The sequence below is a fragment of the Lissotriton helveticus genome, chromosome 9 (assembly GCF_964261635.1).
Source record: "Lissotriton helveticus chromosome 9, aLisHel1.1, whole genome shotgun sequence".
NCBI lineage: Eukaryota > Metazoa > Chordata > Amphibia > Caudata > Salamandridae > Lissotriton > Lissotriton helveticus.
Genome location: NC_136070.1, coordinates 346,315,910 through 346,332,200, shown reverse-complemented (window position 1 = coordinate 346,332,200; position 16,291 = coordinate 346,315,910). Strand labels below are relative to the sequence as shown.

The following is a 16,291-nucleotide window of genomic DNA, read 5'->3' as shown; positions in this document are numbered from 1 at the left end:
CCAGGTCTTCGGACAAGTGGGCAAGGGAAGTTAAACACTAGCTTGGGGCTTAGCTGACTGTGTTGAGTAGCAGGTGATGTCCCCAGTGGTAGGCTCTGACTGTGTGGTAGCTGGGTTTTAAACAGCAGGAAACGCTCCTAGACCACTCATTCTGGCAGTGAATGAGTCATTGTCTGGCAATTATCCCGCTCCAGATGTGTGGTAACCTTGGGCTGAAGGTTGGCTCAAGCTAACCGCTCTCTCGCGGTGCCATTGGTGCATGGCCGTTACAGGAAATGGAATAGTTGTCATCAACATGTCGGTTCATCAATTTCTTTAAGAATATCACCATATCATGTTAACCCCAGTGGCCATTCCACCATGCCTATAAAGCAATGGAAGCACTTTTTTGGCAAAGCAAAGGTATAAAGCTTGCACTGTTGTCCTACAGTGTGTCCCATTTCCTTAATAATGCCAGTGCTGTATTTTCTGACTTGTGGTGCTAAACCTCCACTACTTTAAAATGCAAAACAGACCTACTACTTGATTGTTTAAATATGCTTAATTGGATCAAATTTACTTTTTAAAATTAATTAAATGAAGTGTTTTACTTTCTTGAAGAACAGATCTGTTTTTAAATTGGCCACCAAGGCCACAGTTCACAGAATTGTTCTTGTTCTGTGTATTGTAAGGTCCGGCGTTAGCCAACTCCTTTCGCTTTTACTAAAATAATATGTATACTATACTTAAGGGCTTTTATACATCCATCTTCATCCATTAATCTGTTAGTGACGGTATTTTGACCTTTCACAAGGAACAGATCCACACAAGTAACTCACTTAAGTGCCCGAGAGGCTATGGCAACATGCTTTTTGAGACCCCCAAATTTTTTTGTGTTTAGCTATTTTTTTTTTTTTTTAAACTATCTATAGCCTGGCAGCTTACCCAACAGGGGAGAGGATGTGGCCAAACGGCTAGAGCGGTCGATCTCGAAGCTGGGGAACCGTTTCTAATCTCGGCAGGGAAGCTCAACATCCTGTGATTCTGGGCAAATCACTCAATCTCCCCACTCCTAACAAAATTGAGCATGTCTTTCTGTAAGCAGTAGGTGCTATGTAAAGCGCTCTGATACCTTCTTGTTAAGTTTGCACCATATAAAACTCCAGGAATAATTTTTTTGACAAAACGAGCATTGTCAAAGCCAAAAGGTTGTCAGCCAACATCAGACCCCTTGGCTTTGCCAGTGCCTGTTTTCTGTTGCTAAATATATGAAATAGAAAGAGAAAGATCACCGACTGTGTCCTTGTTAGAAACAGAGAACCTAAAGTCAACAAATTGAACAAATATGGCTACAGATTTCATTTTACTTAAAAATGTGTTTACATAGAACACAGTGTATTCAGTTACATTTTTGAGTAATTTCTTTACAATCGGGCCGTTTAAAATGACCAAGACCAACAGTATAACTGTTTCCAAACATTTATTCCGTTTTTATATTACATGCGGTCAATTATCAATAATGTTGTGATTTCACTTTGGGGCTGGGCAAGGTCTATGGTCTGTTGTGGCATTGCAGATGTCCTGAAGCTCAAAGGGTTAGTTAGATATTTATAATAGGCTTTTGGGTAGGATAGTGTGGATGTCCCGGTCTATAAGAGGATTAGAAGGCCTGGTGGAGCTTTTGTGAGCCGTGCTGAAGAGAAATGAAAGGTAAATGTATCGATAAACGTATAAGCTTTCCTGTTTTATTTACTCAGTTCCAGCTTTTTCTCAGTAGGCGCGGGTACCTCGAGCGTTCTAAGGCCTTTACTTAAAAGCAGCAAACACTGCAGTAGTTCAGGCAGAATTTGAGAGAGGGTGAGTGGATGCGAGATCGGCAACTGATTTTTAAAGTGCTGATTTGCACAATACTGTAACATTGAAGCTGTAGAATGGAGGATGTTCATTGTGATGGGCATATTTTATTGTGTGTAGACTTCTTTATTGTGGCACTAAGTGGCTCGCCATGGAGGGAAATATTTGCGAAATGTTGTCTCCTTTTTTTTTTTTTCTTAAATCAGTGGATATCTTTCCATCTGTGGAGTTTCCACATTTTAGTAGACTGAGTAATCCCAAATAGAGGGAACCACGATAGTTGGAACGGAGAAGATGAGTGTTCTTGTGTCATTTCTGATATGTTTTTAGAGAGCCGTTTTGTGCACAAAAGGGTGTACTGAATCTAGAGTTTTCCGAAGGATTTCAACCGCTGGAACGCAAGCAACAAAATGCTTATATAGGCTTACAATTTTTTTAAGTTGATTTACTGCTTACTAGCATGGATTCTGTGATAACCACGTGTGTGTCAAAGGCCAACTGACTGATGTCATCGGTAGGTGTCATCGGGTTATTGCATGGCTGCCATGCCTTGCTGTCTAAATTGTCTACTCAAGAGGGAACTCTCAGAGTTGAGTAGCACCTGAAAGGGGACAGAGCCATGAAGGCCCCTCAAACCATCATATTAAAGCACAACATGTAATTAAATGAAGCATAACATCAAAACTAGATGAGAATCTAACTATTTTATATCGGTGGATAGAAGCTCGTTATCTCCTTGGAAGGATGAATCATTTAACGGTTCAGTAGAAATCAAACAAGACTAAGAATAACTGTTAATTCTCCAATGTTGTGATTCAAGGGAAATAATGGTCTGAGTACATGTTTAATCAGTGTGTGGCCACCAATGGCATTACTGTGCAAGGTATACCCAGTTCTCATGAGATCCGCAGTTTTTCAAGAGTTGACTTCATAACTTGAGTAGTTGGGTCTTAATCCAATCGTACATTGTGTGCCGACATGCCCCTTCGTGTTGCTGGGCAGTCCTCAGGGGGAAGGCGACTTATAAAAACAACTTCTGCTCTTGTATGCACTGCTTCATTTATTTTAAAAAGATAAATAAATAAGTACAGAGCTTACATCCTTCGATGCTCTTGAATGCCGGGTTTGCTGAAAACGAATGCTGCCTAATCTTCGTTCTACCTCATGCCTATTTCACCCTCCTTACTTCGTGTCTCTTTATCTAACTCTTGCAGGTTCTTATTCATTCCTACTTTGTCCTCTCACTCTTATATCTCTCTTCCTCCTCTTTCTGTCTTTATCTTGTTCTGGGTCAAAGTCAGATGAAAAAATAAGTCCCAGCCCCCGAAAATGAGTGCCATAGCTGAGTACCAGTAACTGCTGGCACAAATCAATCACTGCTTAGATAATACAACTTGTGTGTTAGTTATGCAAGCTTTTTTTCCCCTAAGGCTAAAAACTTGACAAGCACGTTCAGTAGTGTATGCACTCAATTATCTGATTCCTTAATCAGCCTTTTAGAAATGAGGGAATGTAGGGCAGAAAGCAACAGCTGGAAGGAGCATGCAGCGATCCATACGACTGGCATCGACTCTCCAGATGCCCCTCGCTTTCCCACGAAAGTGGCAAGTGTTCCTAATGGGTACATTGTAGTTGCCAATGTCAGCTGCAAACTGCAGTAGCAGGTCTCTCGTTGCCTAGTGGCACCTGACATTTGAATAGGGAAGAACCATCTGCAGTTGAATAAGGAGGAGACTGAGGTTTTGGTTTTTGGGGGCTCAGCGGCCCTTGGGACCAGCTGCTCCTGGCCCTTCTCAGTGCGTGATCTCTCATTCCCTACAGCTCTAGCTAGTAATCCATTATCCAAGCAGTAGTAGCAGCCAGGCTGGGTCATAACAATGCTGCATATGCGGGTCCTTCCAAAAATTTGATTCAGCTCCTACAAAATCTCGTTGCCAGATTACTACTTGGTTTACCGCGCCTATCATGCCCTCTGACGCCTCTGCATTGGCTACTGATAAACAAAAGGGTCACCTTGAAAGCCTTGTGCTTCTTACAAAGCCAGGCATGATCTGGAGACTGGGACCATGGCCCGGGGCAGGTAATGCTAATAATGTTCCTGTCCCTCGTAAATATTGAACTAGAACTGAGGGCTTTTGAACTACCTCCCTTTGTCGATGTGTGCCATGAATATATATGTGATGTTTCGTAGATTGTTCTTCAGTTCTCAGAACGTTTATTTTGTTTCATACAAAAATTCCTTCAACTCTCACTTTTTAATTTTCCTGAGTGATTGGAATTTGAACAGCGAAGCTGTTTATTTTAGCGCGTGTTATATGAACGTCTTACAGACACTTCCTCCCTGCAAGCGCGTGCCTTGTAGTAAACGCCCATGGAGAACTGGGGCTGAACAGGCACATAGCTTGGGAATTTCGTGCGGCAGAGTGGAAACCTCGAAGGCTCCTCCCCGCTTGTAGCTGCCCCTGCCTTGTGATGTGTGACTCACCCCGTGCACGGGGTTGAGCTCTATATAAACGGTGTTTAATCCAGGATTGTCAGACCGTCCGTATCCCTTGTACGCTACAGGTCTGTTTGTGGCCACCCGGCATTTTCATTTATTACTGGTCTGCATTCTTTTCAAATTCCCTCTATTTTACCCCTCTCACTCACCACCTTCGATTGTTATCGTTCTCCTCCCCACCCCCCTCCCGAATGACAATTTCTCTTTCCTCTTAAACGTTTTCTATCTTCCTCTCTCCTTTCCTCGTTCCTTTTCCCCTCTTGTTTGCGCGATTCCCCTTCTTCTCTTATAATCTCCCCAAACCGCCCCCCATACTTTTTCGCCATATCCATAACCCGGAAAAGAAGCGAGCACTAGATTTTCCCCATACAGACTTTATGTATCTCAACAAACCGTCACAACCCCATGGAGAAACCTGCCTTCTGCATATTCTCAAAAAACGAATTTCAAGCCCCTTGACTCTGCTTTCCTTAACTCCGGGCTCAATTCAATATTATGCACGGGGGGGATGCAATTGCACTTTTAATAAGAAAATTACGTCACTTCTAACGTCACTGTACCCTACTGCAGTAGGTGACTTGGAATAGCCTTAAAGTACACAGGATTTCCCCATATTTAATGTAGTGTTGTTTCACGCCCCTGTTCCCCACCTTATATTTTTTTTAATTTTCCGTGTTTTTGGGAAAGTGTGCCATGATACTTTGAAAAGGGTCATCAGTACCCCTCCCCATGCATCTCTCACAAAGGAGATTGCATCTCACACACAGGCAATTGCTCGCTCTCTATCTCGAGGCCTACCAATTGAGTAATCAGTGTGGACTTTGACGCATCCACTCATCCTTTCAAGGCCGACAAATGAGTTTGTGGGTTTGGTATTTTACGACAGGACTGTGATCCTAGCGACAATCTCCATTGTAAACCATGCTAAGTATTTTACTATATCAGATATTAACCAATACATTGTCTCCTATTGTGATTGTTCGCTGCAAATGTGCTCCGTAACCTGGTGCCTAAAACCCCCGCCTGCTATCCATGTGCCATGAGTGGACAGGGGAGCGGGGAAGGACAAAACCACACTTTGACATTTAACTGCATGTCACAGCCTCTGAATTGTGCCCTTTCCTTCAGCTTGTGGCGTTGTGCTTAACTATGTTCATTTCCTTACATACACCAGTATTTGTTGAGTCATCACAGCCGTCTCCTTATCTCATTCCTTCCAGCCACTGTTGAAGTCGAGCCCAGCGATGAAGATGCCGGTGGCCCTCCTGTTGCTGTGCCTGGGTCTTGGCATTGGTGCTTTACCACTGGAAGAAAACGAGGATGGTGGCAAACACTGGGTGGTGATTGTGGCCGGATCCAATGGGTGGTACAACTACAGGCACCAGGTATGTCTATATGAGTAGGTACCCTCTGCTGTACCTTATAAGGATATTGCTGGTCACCACAGAACTCTGTGATCATACACCGGAAGGAAGACCAAGGCAGAGCTTCTTTATAAGGCCATGGAACTCCGGAGTGACTTGCAATATTCTTAAAATGTACGGCAGAGTGGATTTTATTTGTTAAAACGCATGGTCGCACAATCTCCCTGCACCCTACACCCCAACCACCCAAATCCTTGGTGTATTGTTGTTTCATATCAGAGAGATAGCAAGCATGAAGGAAAAAAGCGGAATATAGTGCGAAAATAAACACACCCAAGAGCAGTAATTTGTTGGAAAAAATTGGATCCTTTAAATGCAAGTCAGGTTTAAAAAATGGCATTGCTCACAATGTGTAGATAAATGCAGATATTCTGTTTTTCCTGTAACAAACTTAAGTATGGATAGTATGCAAACATAATTTTTGTTTCATAAATATCTCCTTTCTGTTCATTGCTGTCTCTTTTATGAAAACCTTTCCAATTAATCAAATGCCAGTTTTCCTTGCTTTGTCTAAATTATGGCTGTTACGGTGCTGAGTGACATTCCCTTTACCTTTGCTGCTGACTTTGGCAATAGGTATTATGACATCCCATCTTGCAGCTGTGCAGCTACATAATTTTGTTATTACAAGTGACTAGAGTCCTCTCAAGTTGACTGTAATAAGGAAATTAGTTATGTGCTTTTATACTGGGATTGTGGCCTCCCATTGTTATGTAGGGGATAAAGTACCACCTACAGTACATTATTAGGCTATTGCAAGCAACAGAGGAGTTATAGAGACCTTTTAACAAAGGCCGAGTTCCTTTATGAGGAAGATAATGGAACTCATAGATAACATGCCACATCTTATCAATGTATGGCAGAGGGTATTTTATTCCTTATTATGAATATCGCATCTTCTCCCTTCCCACAAACCTCTTAAATTCTTGTTGTCTTACTCTTTCATTTCAAAGAGATAGTATGGGTGCAGATATATGAAAAATAAAAGTGGAATCGGTATTGCAAAAAGAAAGACATAAAAAAACCAGTTAGTAATTTGTTGCCAAAAGAAATCGGAATCAGTTCAAGGTTAAACACGTAAAAGGTGATGAGGGGAGGGCTTCCCTTAAGTCATAGCACTGGCAATCGCTCGGGGTAGATTTCCAACCCATCATTCTTTTGCCCACCATGCAACCTCAGTTTGGACCCAGCCATGTACAAATCAGTCTTGACTCTGCTCCAATAGGAAAAGTTGAGCCCGAACTGCGAGGCCAGGTCCTCCCTGTAATGGAACACGAATAAGCCAAAACCGATTGCATGGTAATTTGGGATCTTTCAGTCTGATGTAGCGTAGTTCCAGTGGAACAGTGAGCACAGGACCCATGTCAGGACATGTACTTGGCTGAACTAAGGTGGCATGAATGGCAAAAAGAATAGTGGGTTGGGATGCTACCACACAAGCTTGCCAATGTTTAGTCTTAATGCAAGCAATCCTCCCTTCTACCTTTTCTGAGTTCAAAATGTCATCCCGGTTAAAAATAAAAAAATGCTGTAGCTCAGAATATATAGAAAAATGCAGAGATCGATCGTTTCTATAGTGCCTTATAGCTTGCAAAAAGTAACATCTTGCCATAAATGTCCCATTTTTACTTCTTGTTTATTTCAGAGAAACAGATCAGAAGAATAAAAAGTGAGCTCTCGTTTCTGTTGTTTAAACTACAGCTTTAATTATGGTTTGTGACCTTCCTTCTCTTTGAAGTTGAAGTTAAAAGGTTTTATAGAGCGCTCTAACACCAGGCGGTTTCTTGGCGCTAAGGGTTGACAGCACTGAGGGGACGCCAGAGGATTACTGCAATGGGTAAGCTTGGAAAAAAAAAGATGAGTTTTTAGAGTTTTACGAAAATCCAGATAGACAGAGATGGACCTGATGGCGAAGGGAAGAGCATTCCAAAAGCGGGGGGCAAGGGTGGAGAACCTCATGCCACCAAATTTGTTCCTCCGAAAGCGAGGAACGTTCAGTAGAACCTGAGTAGAGGAACGGAGGCTTCTGCTGGGAACGTAAAGACAGATCTTTGAATTGATGAAGACTGGGGCAGTGCTGGCCAAAGCCATGAAGATCAGGCAGCTCATCTTAAATAAAAATTGTTGTGAGATGGGCAGCCAGTGAAGAGACTTCAGCAGAGGGGTGATGCGGTGGAATTTCGGAAGCCTATAGATAAGGCGCGCTGCTTTGTTTTGGATTGATTGTAGGCGCTGAAGTTCGTACGCAGGAATACCTACATACAGGCCATTGCCATAATCGAGCCGAGATGTAATCATGGCCAGAATGATAAGTTTAAGAGCTTCGGTAGAAAAGAAACGGGAAATCTTACGTATAATCCTGAGAGCCAAAAAGCAGGTGGAAACAACAGTGCTAATCTGGGGACGCATGGTGAGGTCTTGGCTGATTTTAATGCCCAGGGTCTTCACAGAGACGGAGGGCAGGGGAGAGGGACCGAGGGCAGAGGGCCAAAAGGCAGGAGTCCAAGGGCTAGAAGAGCCACCAGTAAGAACTAACTCCGTCTTGTCCGGATTAAGTTTTAAACGATTGTGGTTCATCCAGTCATAGATGAAGATTAGTGTTTTTTGGAGCTTGAGAATAGAATCAGGGGAGGAAGAGAGATTGAAGACGAGCCAGCATTTTTATGTCACAATTAACCATAATCATTTATCACAGTTGGGCAGCTACATTCATTTCTTGTAATAAATGGGATTCTGCAATCTCTCTATAAATACATATCTCTAATTTCTTTATGATTGGCAACAAGTGACACACTAAGTCGCTGATTACAAAGAAAAGACTTCGGACTGTTATAAGTTATTACCGTTGAGTTCTGACATTACAGTGCCTGCTGCCAGAGCCAGCAACCGTGGTGAAAGCCAGGCCAATGCGCATATTTGAAACGGCTGTTTAAGGCAACAAAAACAAAAACAAACATTGCTTTTCTTTCTTTGCTCTATTTTAAAAGCTTACAATGACAAGCGCAGAGAATATGTTTATTTTTTGCACTCCTTAGATAGAGAAAATCTAGAATCTTTCTGCATGTTTCTACACATTCCGAGCTACTGCAGGTTTTTTTTTTGTTTAACTGATTGTATTGAACTGTTTCTAACATCTATTTTCACAAATATCAAACAGGTTTTTGATAGTTTAATTTTGCATTAGAGGTTTTTTTTATTTCTCATGTTTGCAAACATGCTCACTCTTTTGTATGAAAGAACTACGCACTAAGGTTCTAAGTGGATTGTGGGAATGGTGGAATGACCATGTATTATTACATGGGACAAAGTACCCCCTTGCATATATGATACAGATATTGCAAGTCACAATGGAGTTTCATAACTTTTTAAAGGAACTCGACCTTCGGCGTCGTTCCTCTATATGGTTATGGAACTCCTCGGTGACTTGCAATTTTCTTATAAAGTGCAGCAGGGGGTACTTTGTCCCTTATATTAAAGGAGACGTCACAACGTGACTGCACTTAGGAAATTAGAGATGTACCTTTATACAGGAATTACAGGCTCCTGTGTAGTACACTAGGTTTATTCGTGGTCTCCTTACAACCATGAGGATTTTCACTATTGTCCTTTCATTAAATATCTACTGTAATATGTCTGCTTCAGTGCCACTTTCTGAGGCATTGCATTTAAAGATGGCACTTTAAATTTTATGCTTAAAGTTGACTCTGTGGCTGGAAATGCAGATGTTGTCGCTAATTGTGGAAGAACCTGGAGAAGCATAACTATAATTTTTCCAAATTATACATCAGAATCACACAATCACAAGCCACCCTATACTCTAAGTGAATATTGTTGCAATAGAGAATTCCTGTACAGCGGTGGGAACTGTATGACAATTAATACATGCTGGACCATCTTGTTCCTCCCTTGCCCCAATGTGATCTTACATGGAAGTGTGGAGGAGAGTCATGGCAGTGGCGACAGAGCTCTGCATGATCTGAGCTGCCGCTACATGGTAAAACGTTTGTGAATACTGTCTGAGTGAAAGCTGTTATCCAAATTGTTAAGCAAGTTAAAAATGTTCTGATTGGCTGAAATCACTTATATTTTTTCCATAGCATTTGTCTTTTACTTGCATTAAAACCACTTCAACAATTCCTCTAGGAAGGGAACAGACAAACACCTTTGCTGCATTGGCACCAAGTGACTAATGTGGCCATACACGTTAGCCACTTGAGAGCAATTGAATGACGTAGGCAGTATTACAAGGTGACTCATAGTAGCAGGTCAGTGTTTGACGCTAATAGAGTACCCGGAGGGAGCACAAAGGGGTGTTTGGCAAATTGAAAATATATTTTCTTGTTTTGAGAGTTACTAAGTTAGAGTAGCATTACATTGTCTATACTGTTTTCATTTTCCCTTCTTTAAAGTGACTAGTTAGGGGGTTCAAGTTACTGAATGACCTGACAGGGGTTGGGAATTTGAGCTCTTTTCTACCACTAACTGTCGTTTTTAAACACCTTTATTCTGTTACCCTGACACCAAGTGCATATTATTGGCTTCCACCTGCCCAGCAAGTAATCTTTCATGTCCATGTTGTCTGCACCAGTGATTGTGTGCCATCCCCTGAGTTACTATGAAGAAGCATTTACCAAAGAACACATGGAGGACATAAGTGGCCAACCGGCGTGCTCCATTATATGTTTTTTTAAATTAAGCACAGCCATGAACCCTGGTCACTACTGTCAACCCCTTCATCTTCCTTGGTGTGTCAAGAGGCCAGATGGAGGAAATCAGAGGGGAAACCTCATGTAAAAATAGAACAGAGTCAAGGAAAGGTGTCTTAACTCAGTCCACCAACAAATTCATTCATACAGAGTGAATTGATTTCAAAATACTATTTGAGAAAACCAAAGAGTACGATTTGTCATGGCTCAGAGTAAGAACAGATCAGTGGAATTCTCCCCTCTTGCAGCTAGGAGATGGCAGATTAAGTGTGACGTCCGTGTCTCTATTGTTACAGTGACAAGTGACCGGCTGAAATATAGCAATAGCTACAGCCCTCTGGGAGTAGGTTCTTGGTTGCAGCAGCAAGACCTATTGGCTGTCCAGAATAGGATATTGGTTGAGAAACAATTTGGTGCAGACACAGGTGCTGGAGTTATAGTATTTATGCAAATTTGCTGTGTGGTTGAAGGGAGCTGACAGACCCTTGCAGCTAGTCCACCAATTAGCAGATGGGGAATGACGTCAGTCCAGTAGCTTCAGGAAGTCAACATGTAGTGTAAAACTGGCAACACCTAGAGACTAGTTCTCATACATCCCAGGTTACAGTCACTTCTGAAGCTCGGAGTTCTTCATCTCTGCCACTGTGTCTTAGGTCTACAGTCTTAAAAAAAACCTTCAAGGTGGTAGGTGGACATTGATCTGCTTAGCCTTGCTAGAGACTCTCGTAAGGAGTAACCAGTATGCCTTCAATTAAAATGTCTAATTAAAATGTCTTTTTCAAGCCTCTGAAAAGGTTTACTCCTTAAACATGGAGTGCGTACTGGCCCTCCTGAGATCTAGGTCAGAACACTGATGATCTTGCAGCAGCCAGGGGAGAGTGGACAAGCTGAAGAGAGCTGGATCTGAAAAAATCCTGTTGCCTGAGAAAAGCAGGACAGGCAAATGAGTTAAAATGCACACATTTTGACTGAGGAGAGTAAGCAACAACACGTGCAACATAAGACATATCAATGTTTACCCATAGACAAACTTTTTCAGATTTTTTTTTTAATCTGAAAGAGACTCCTGTTTATAAGTCACTGATTTAAATAGGCGGGAATTTCGCTGTAACAGCTGCTACAAACCAGCTGCAACTGGAGGATCAGTGAGCACGATCTGCTTATGTCAGTGCCTGGATGCCAAGGAGCAAAGTGCCTTTTTGGAATGATCTTGTTTTTTTATGGCTCACCTAATACTAATGCCAGGTTATTTCCAATGCCAGGCCATTTTCATAGATTAAGGGACTGGTCCACGAAGAGGACTGAGCATTTGCCACTGTTAACAGTCAGATAGTCCTCTTCCTCCACAGATGGATGTTTCTTGGATTAATTGTCAGTAATCCTGTGTTGTTGCAACTGTGCAGCAAGTTAAGCTTGTTTTTGTTGTGCTAGAGAATCCAGGGATGGCTGCTGAGTTTTCTCCTTGGTTGGAATTTATTTTCATATAATTATTTTAGTACTTGTATAGTGCGAATGAGACCCTGAGCTAAGGGTGACGTAACACTTGACAGCAGGGTGCAGTAGTGAAAAGTACAAGAAAAACAAACCCATTACAATGTTAGCAGGTTTAACAATAAAACAGTATAGTAGAGACACAGGTATTACATTGTGAGAAACATTTAACCATCCCCAGATAGAGGCAATGAGTGCAGTTTATTTAAGGTCTGATTAAGTTCTGTATAAGATCCCTTTAGAAAGCGGCGTGTCATGTGGCATGTGCTCGACAAACATTAGATTTCTTTGGTGCATTTCGCGAGGAGTGTTTCAATGTGAAGGTGTTATTACATTGTGATGCTTGCAGCCAACCTTGGATGCTTAATTTTTTCTGATACTTGAAGTAATGACTGTCTTTTTGTTATCAAAACATTTTGGTACCTTCTACCACTGCTTTAACTATTTGACATAAAGGTTTTCTAAAGTCCCGAGCATCTCAAGCCACATATAAAGAACAACGATGACACCAAAAGCTTTGGCTAAGAAAGAAATTATTCTCTGCAAAACTAGCAAAATGCAATCAGTTTGTGAGCTAAACAAAGCATAAACAGGATAACAAGAATCCAAAACGGGAGCGAACAGAAACCGCTGCTAAATACTAGAAGCTTCAAGAAGCAATGAAGTTACTTTTAAAATGAAGGTAGTCCATAGCAACCACAAAGGAGTTGAATTAAGTCGTTCTTACTAATGTACTCTTCAGCAAAGATAGGAACAAGAGCCATGTTGGAGAGTGACACTTTCTGACAGCTCCTTAAAAACTGTCGGATTATCTCCACCCTCCTGTGTAGACTCACTAGTCCTCACTGGCCAATCACCTCTTGGCCATTCTTAGTCACTTGGGACTTATAGACATAAACATATCAATGAACAGCATCCCTATGTAGTCTTTGTATTCATAACGACCCCACCCCCAATGGTGTGAAGAATCCATTATAACCCAATTAAAATGTAATCATGTCCATGTGTAAGGAAATGCATAACAGAATTGCCTGAGACGTCTTGCAATTGCACGAAACAGCTTGACAATTTAACTTGATGCATGGTTGATCTAAGAACCAGGTTGTCTCAGAGTAGGTTTCTACCCATCTGGTACATGCTTCAGTGCCTCTTATTGGATAATAAGTGCTATACAAACACTCATTCCATGCCATATCATACCTCTCTCAAACCCGAGGGGCAAGCCCCAAAGCTTAGTCCTTTTCCCTCTTTCTCACCCTGCATTAACTCAGCCTGTGACATCATTTAATTCTGCTTTCCATATCGCCTCTGTGTAGATGGTACCCAAATGTGCTCAATTCCAAACTTTACACCTCACCTCCAGTCACGCATCCTGGACTGCTTTAGTGCAACTTGACACTGGATGGCACTAATGTCACTCATGCTGAACTACTTTGAAGTCCTATTCTTCCCCTTTATCCACAGCATCCGTCCCCTTTGCCCAGTCTATCCTCTTCCCCCTGACTCCCTGAAGTTCACAACTTCATTCAGAAACCTTTAGTTTCTCCTTAGTCAATCCATGAAAATAGAAGCCTACATCATTAACCGCCACTGAGGCACACTTTCAAATACTGAACATACACAGACTCTGCTCAGACTTAACATCAAAGACCACCAACATTTTCTCTGACTATTTAGCATATAGTAGACTGGACTAATGTAATAACATTGTAGTCCTATCTCATTTTGTACAAGTACCACTGGACAGAGTACTACACTTTACTACCCAAACTCTACAAAACCTATCCAGGAATGCTCCCACCTCCGCATACTGCTATCAGGTTAGCTGTCTCTGCTAAGATGTGGGCCATATACTGCGAATGCTTCTATTCAAAGGCTGCTCAGCGTATTCATTAAAATGCAGCACGGCTACTTAACAAGCCACTCCCTGTTTCACAGTACAGGCGGCAGGCCTGCACTTTAAAGACGAGACAAAGATCCCCTTGCAAGAGGGTGCAGTAAGTGACGGATAGGACACTCTTGGCCCCTCCACCGGATGCCCTCAGGAAGCGCCCTAACAATGTGGCACCTTTTTGTGGTGCAGTGTCAGTGCTCCTCCTCAGGGCCTGTTTGTCTCTGTGCCTGCATTTGTAATAAAGAAAAACCAAAGGTGGTGATGGACGGAGCGTTGACAATACAAACACTCACCCCCAGTCAACTGATCTGGGTTTAATCCATCACCGTTCTTTAGCTCACTCCGCCACCCCAGTTCAGACATGGCCATATACAAATCAGTCTGACCCTGTGCCTCATGGGAACAGTTTAGCCGAACTGCCAAGCCATGTCTTCTCTGGACCGGAATCAAGCTTCCCAGGACCGGTTTCTGGCATTACAGCCGTCTTCAGCCGGGCTTGCTTCACTCCAGTGGCACAGTGAGCAAGGGACTCACGTCTGAGCATACCCTGCCAACTTAGGGCGAACAAAGAAAAACCAAAGGTGGTGATGGACGGAGCGTTGACAATACAAACACTCACCCCCAGTCGACTGATCTGGGTTTAATCCATCACCGTTCTTTAGCTCACTCCGCCACCCCAGTTCAGACATGGCCATATACAAATCAGTCTGACCCTGTGCCTCATGGGAACAGTCCAGCCCGAACTGCCAAGCCATGTCTTCTCTGGACCAGAATCAAGCTTCCCAGGACCGGTTTCTGGCAATACAGCCGTCTTCAGCCGGGCTTGCTTGACTCCAGTGGCAAAGTGAGCAAGGGACTCACGTCTGAGCATACCCTGCCAACTTAGGGCGAACAAAGAAAAACCAAAGGTGGTGATGGACGGAGCGTTGACAATACAAACACTCACCCCCAGTCAACTGATCTGGGTTTAATCCATCACCGTTCTTTAGCTCACTCCGCCACCCCAGTTCAGACATGGCCATATACAAATCAGTCTGACCCTGTGCCTCATGGGAACAGTCCAGCCCGAACTGCCTAGCCATGTCTTCTCTGGACCGGAATTAAGCTTCCCAGGACCGGTTTCTGGCATTACAGCCGTCTTCAGCCGGGCTTGCTTGACTCCAGTGGCAAAGTGAGCAAGGGACTCACGTCTGAGCATACCCTGCCAACTTAGGGCGAACAAAGAAAAACCAAAGGTGGTGATGGACGGAGCGTTGACAATACAAACACTCACCCCCAGTCAACTGATCTGGGTTTAATCCATCACCGTTCTTTAGCTCACTCCGCCACCCCAGTTCAGACATGGCCATATACAAATCAGTCTGACCCTGTGCCTCATGGGAACAGTCCAGCCCGAACTGCCAAGCCATGTCTTCTCTGGACCGGAATCAAGCTTCCCAGGACCGGTTTCTGGCATTACAGCCGTCTTCAGCCGGGCTTGCTTGACTCCAGTGGCAAATTGAGCAAGGGACTCACGTCTGAGCATACCCTGCCAACTTAGGGCGAACAAAGAAAAACCAAAGGTGGTGATGGACGGAGCGTTGACAATACAAACACTCACCCCCAGTCAACTGATCTGGGTTTAATCCATCACCGTTCTCCGGACCGGAATCAAGCTTCCCAGGACCGGTTTCTGGCATTACATCATCCCCTTTTGTATCGCTTTGTTCGCCCTAAGTGTGCCAGGGTATGCTCAGACGTGAGTCCCTTGTTCACTTGGCCACTGGATTCAAGATAGCCTGGCTGATGAGGATTATGAATCCGAAACCGGTCCCAGGATGCTTGTTTCCGGTCCAGGGAAGACATGGCTTGGCAGTTCGGGCTGTACTGTTCCCATAAGGCACAGGGTCAGACTGATTTGCATATAGCCATGTCTGAACTGGGGTGGCTGAGTGAACTAAAGAATGATGATGGATTAAACCCAGATCAGTTGACTGGGGGTGAGTGTTTGATTTGTTCAAACACTCCGTCCATCATCCCCTTTTGTATCGCTTTGCATTTGTAATAAGGCACAGGCATGGAGGCAAAGTGAGTCCTTTATTTTGTGGGGCCACACTCCCATCCAAATGAGGGAATTCCCTCTCTAGAGAGCACTTGCAGTATCTGTGCACCAGCGCTATCAGTATTACAGAAGGGGCCTATCGAGCGTCTACGACCCCATCTATAATACAGTAATGCCCCGGACGCACAAAGTGGGCGCAGACTCCTGTTGCGCCCTGTGGCACTATGCATAGAATGGGCCATGTTGACAAAGGAAATACAGTATTCAACTAAACCTCTGTGATGTACAAATGTGCATTACGTGCCTTTATGTTCCTTGAGCTACAGATGGTGGATTGCACTACAAAGACGGTAATCTTCACCGGCCGTATTCATACAATGGCACAATTAAACGAAACCTAAA

General features: G+C 43.2%; 1 protein-coding gene across 1 annotated transcript in view; it reads left to right on the top strand.

The window, feature by feature from the left end:
- The window catches only part of LGMN (legumain), a 97,037-nt gene that overhangs the window by 21,456 nt on the left and 59,290 nt on the right, over nt 1-16,291 (top strand). The window contains exon 2 of the mRNA XM_078660077.1: nt 5,554-5,718. Coding sequence (XP_078516203.1) covers nt 5,578-5,718 — 141 coding nt within the window. The 5' untranslated portion in view covers nt 5,554-5,577. The remainder of the gene's footprint in view (nt 1-5,553; nt 5,719-16,291) is intronic.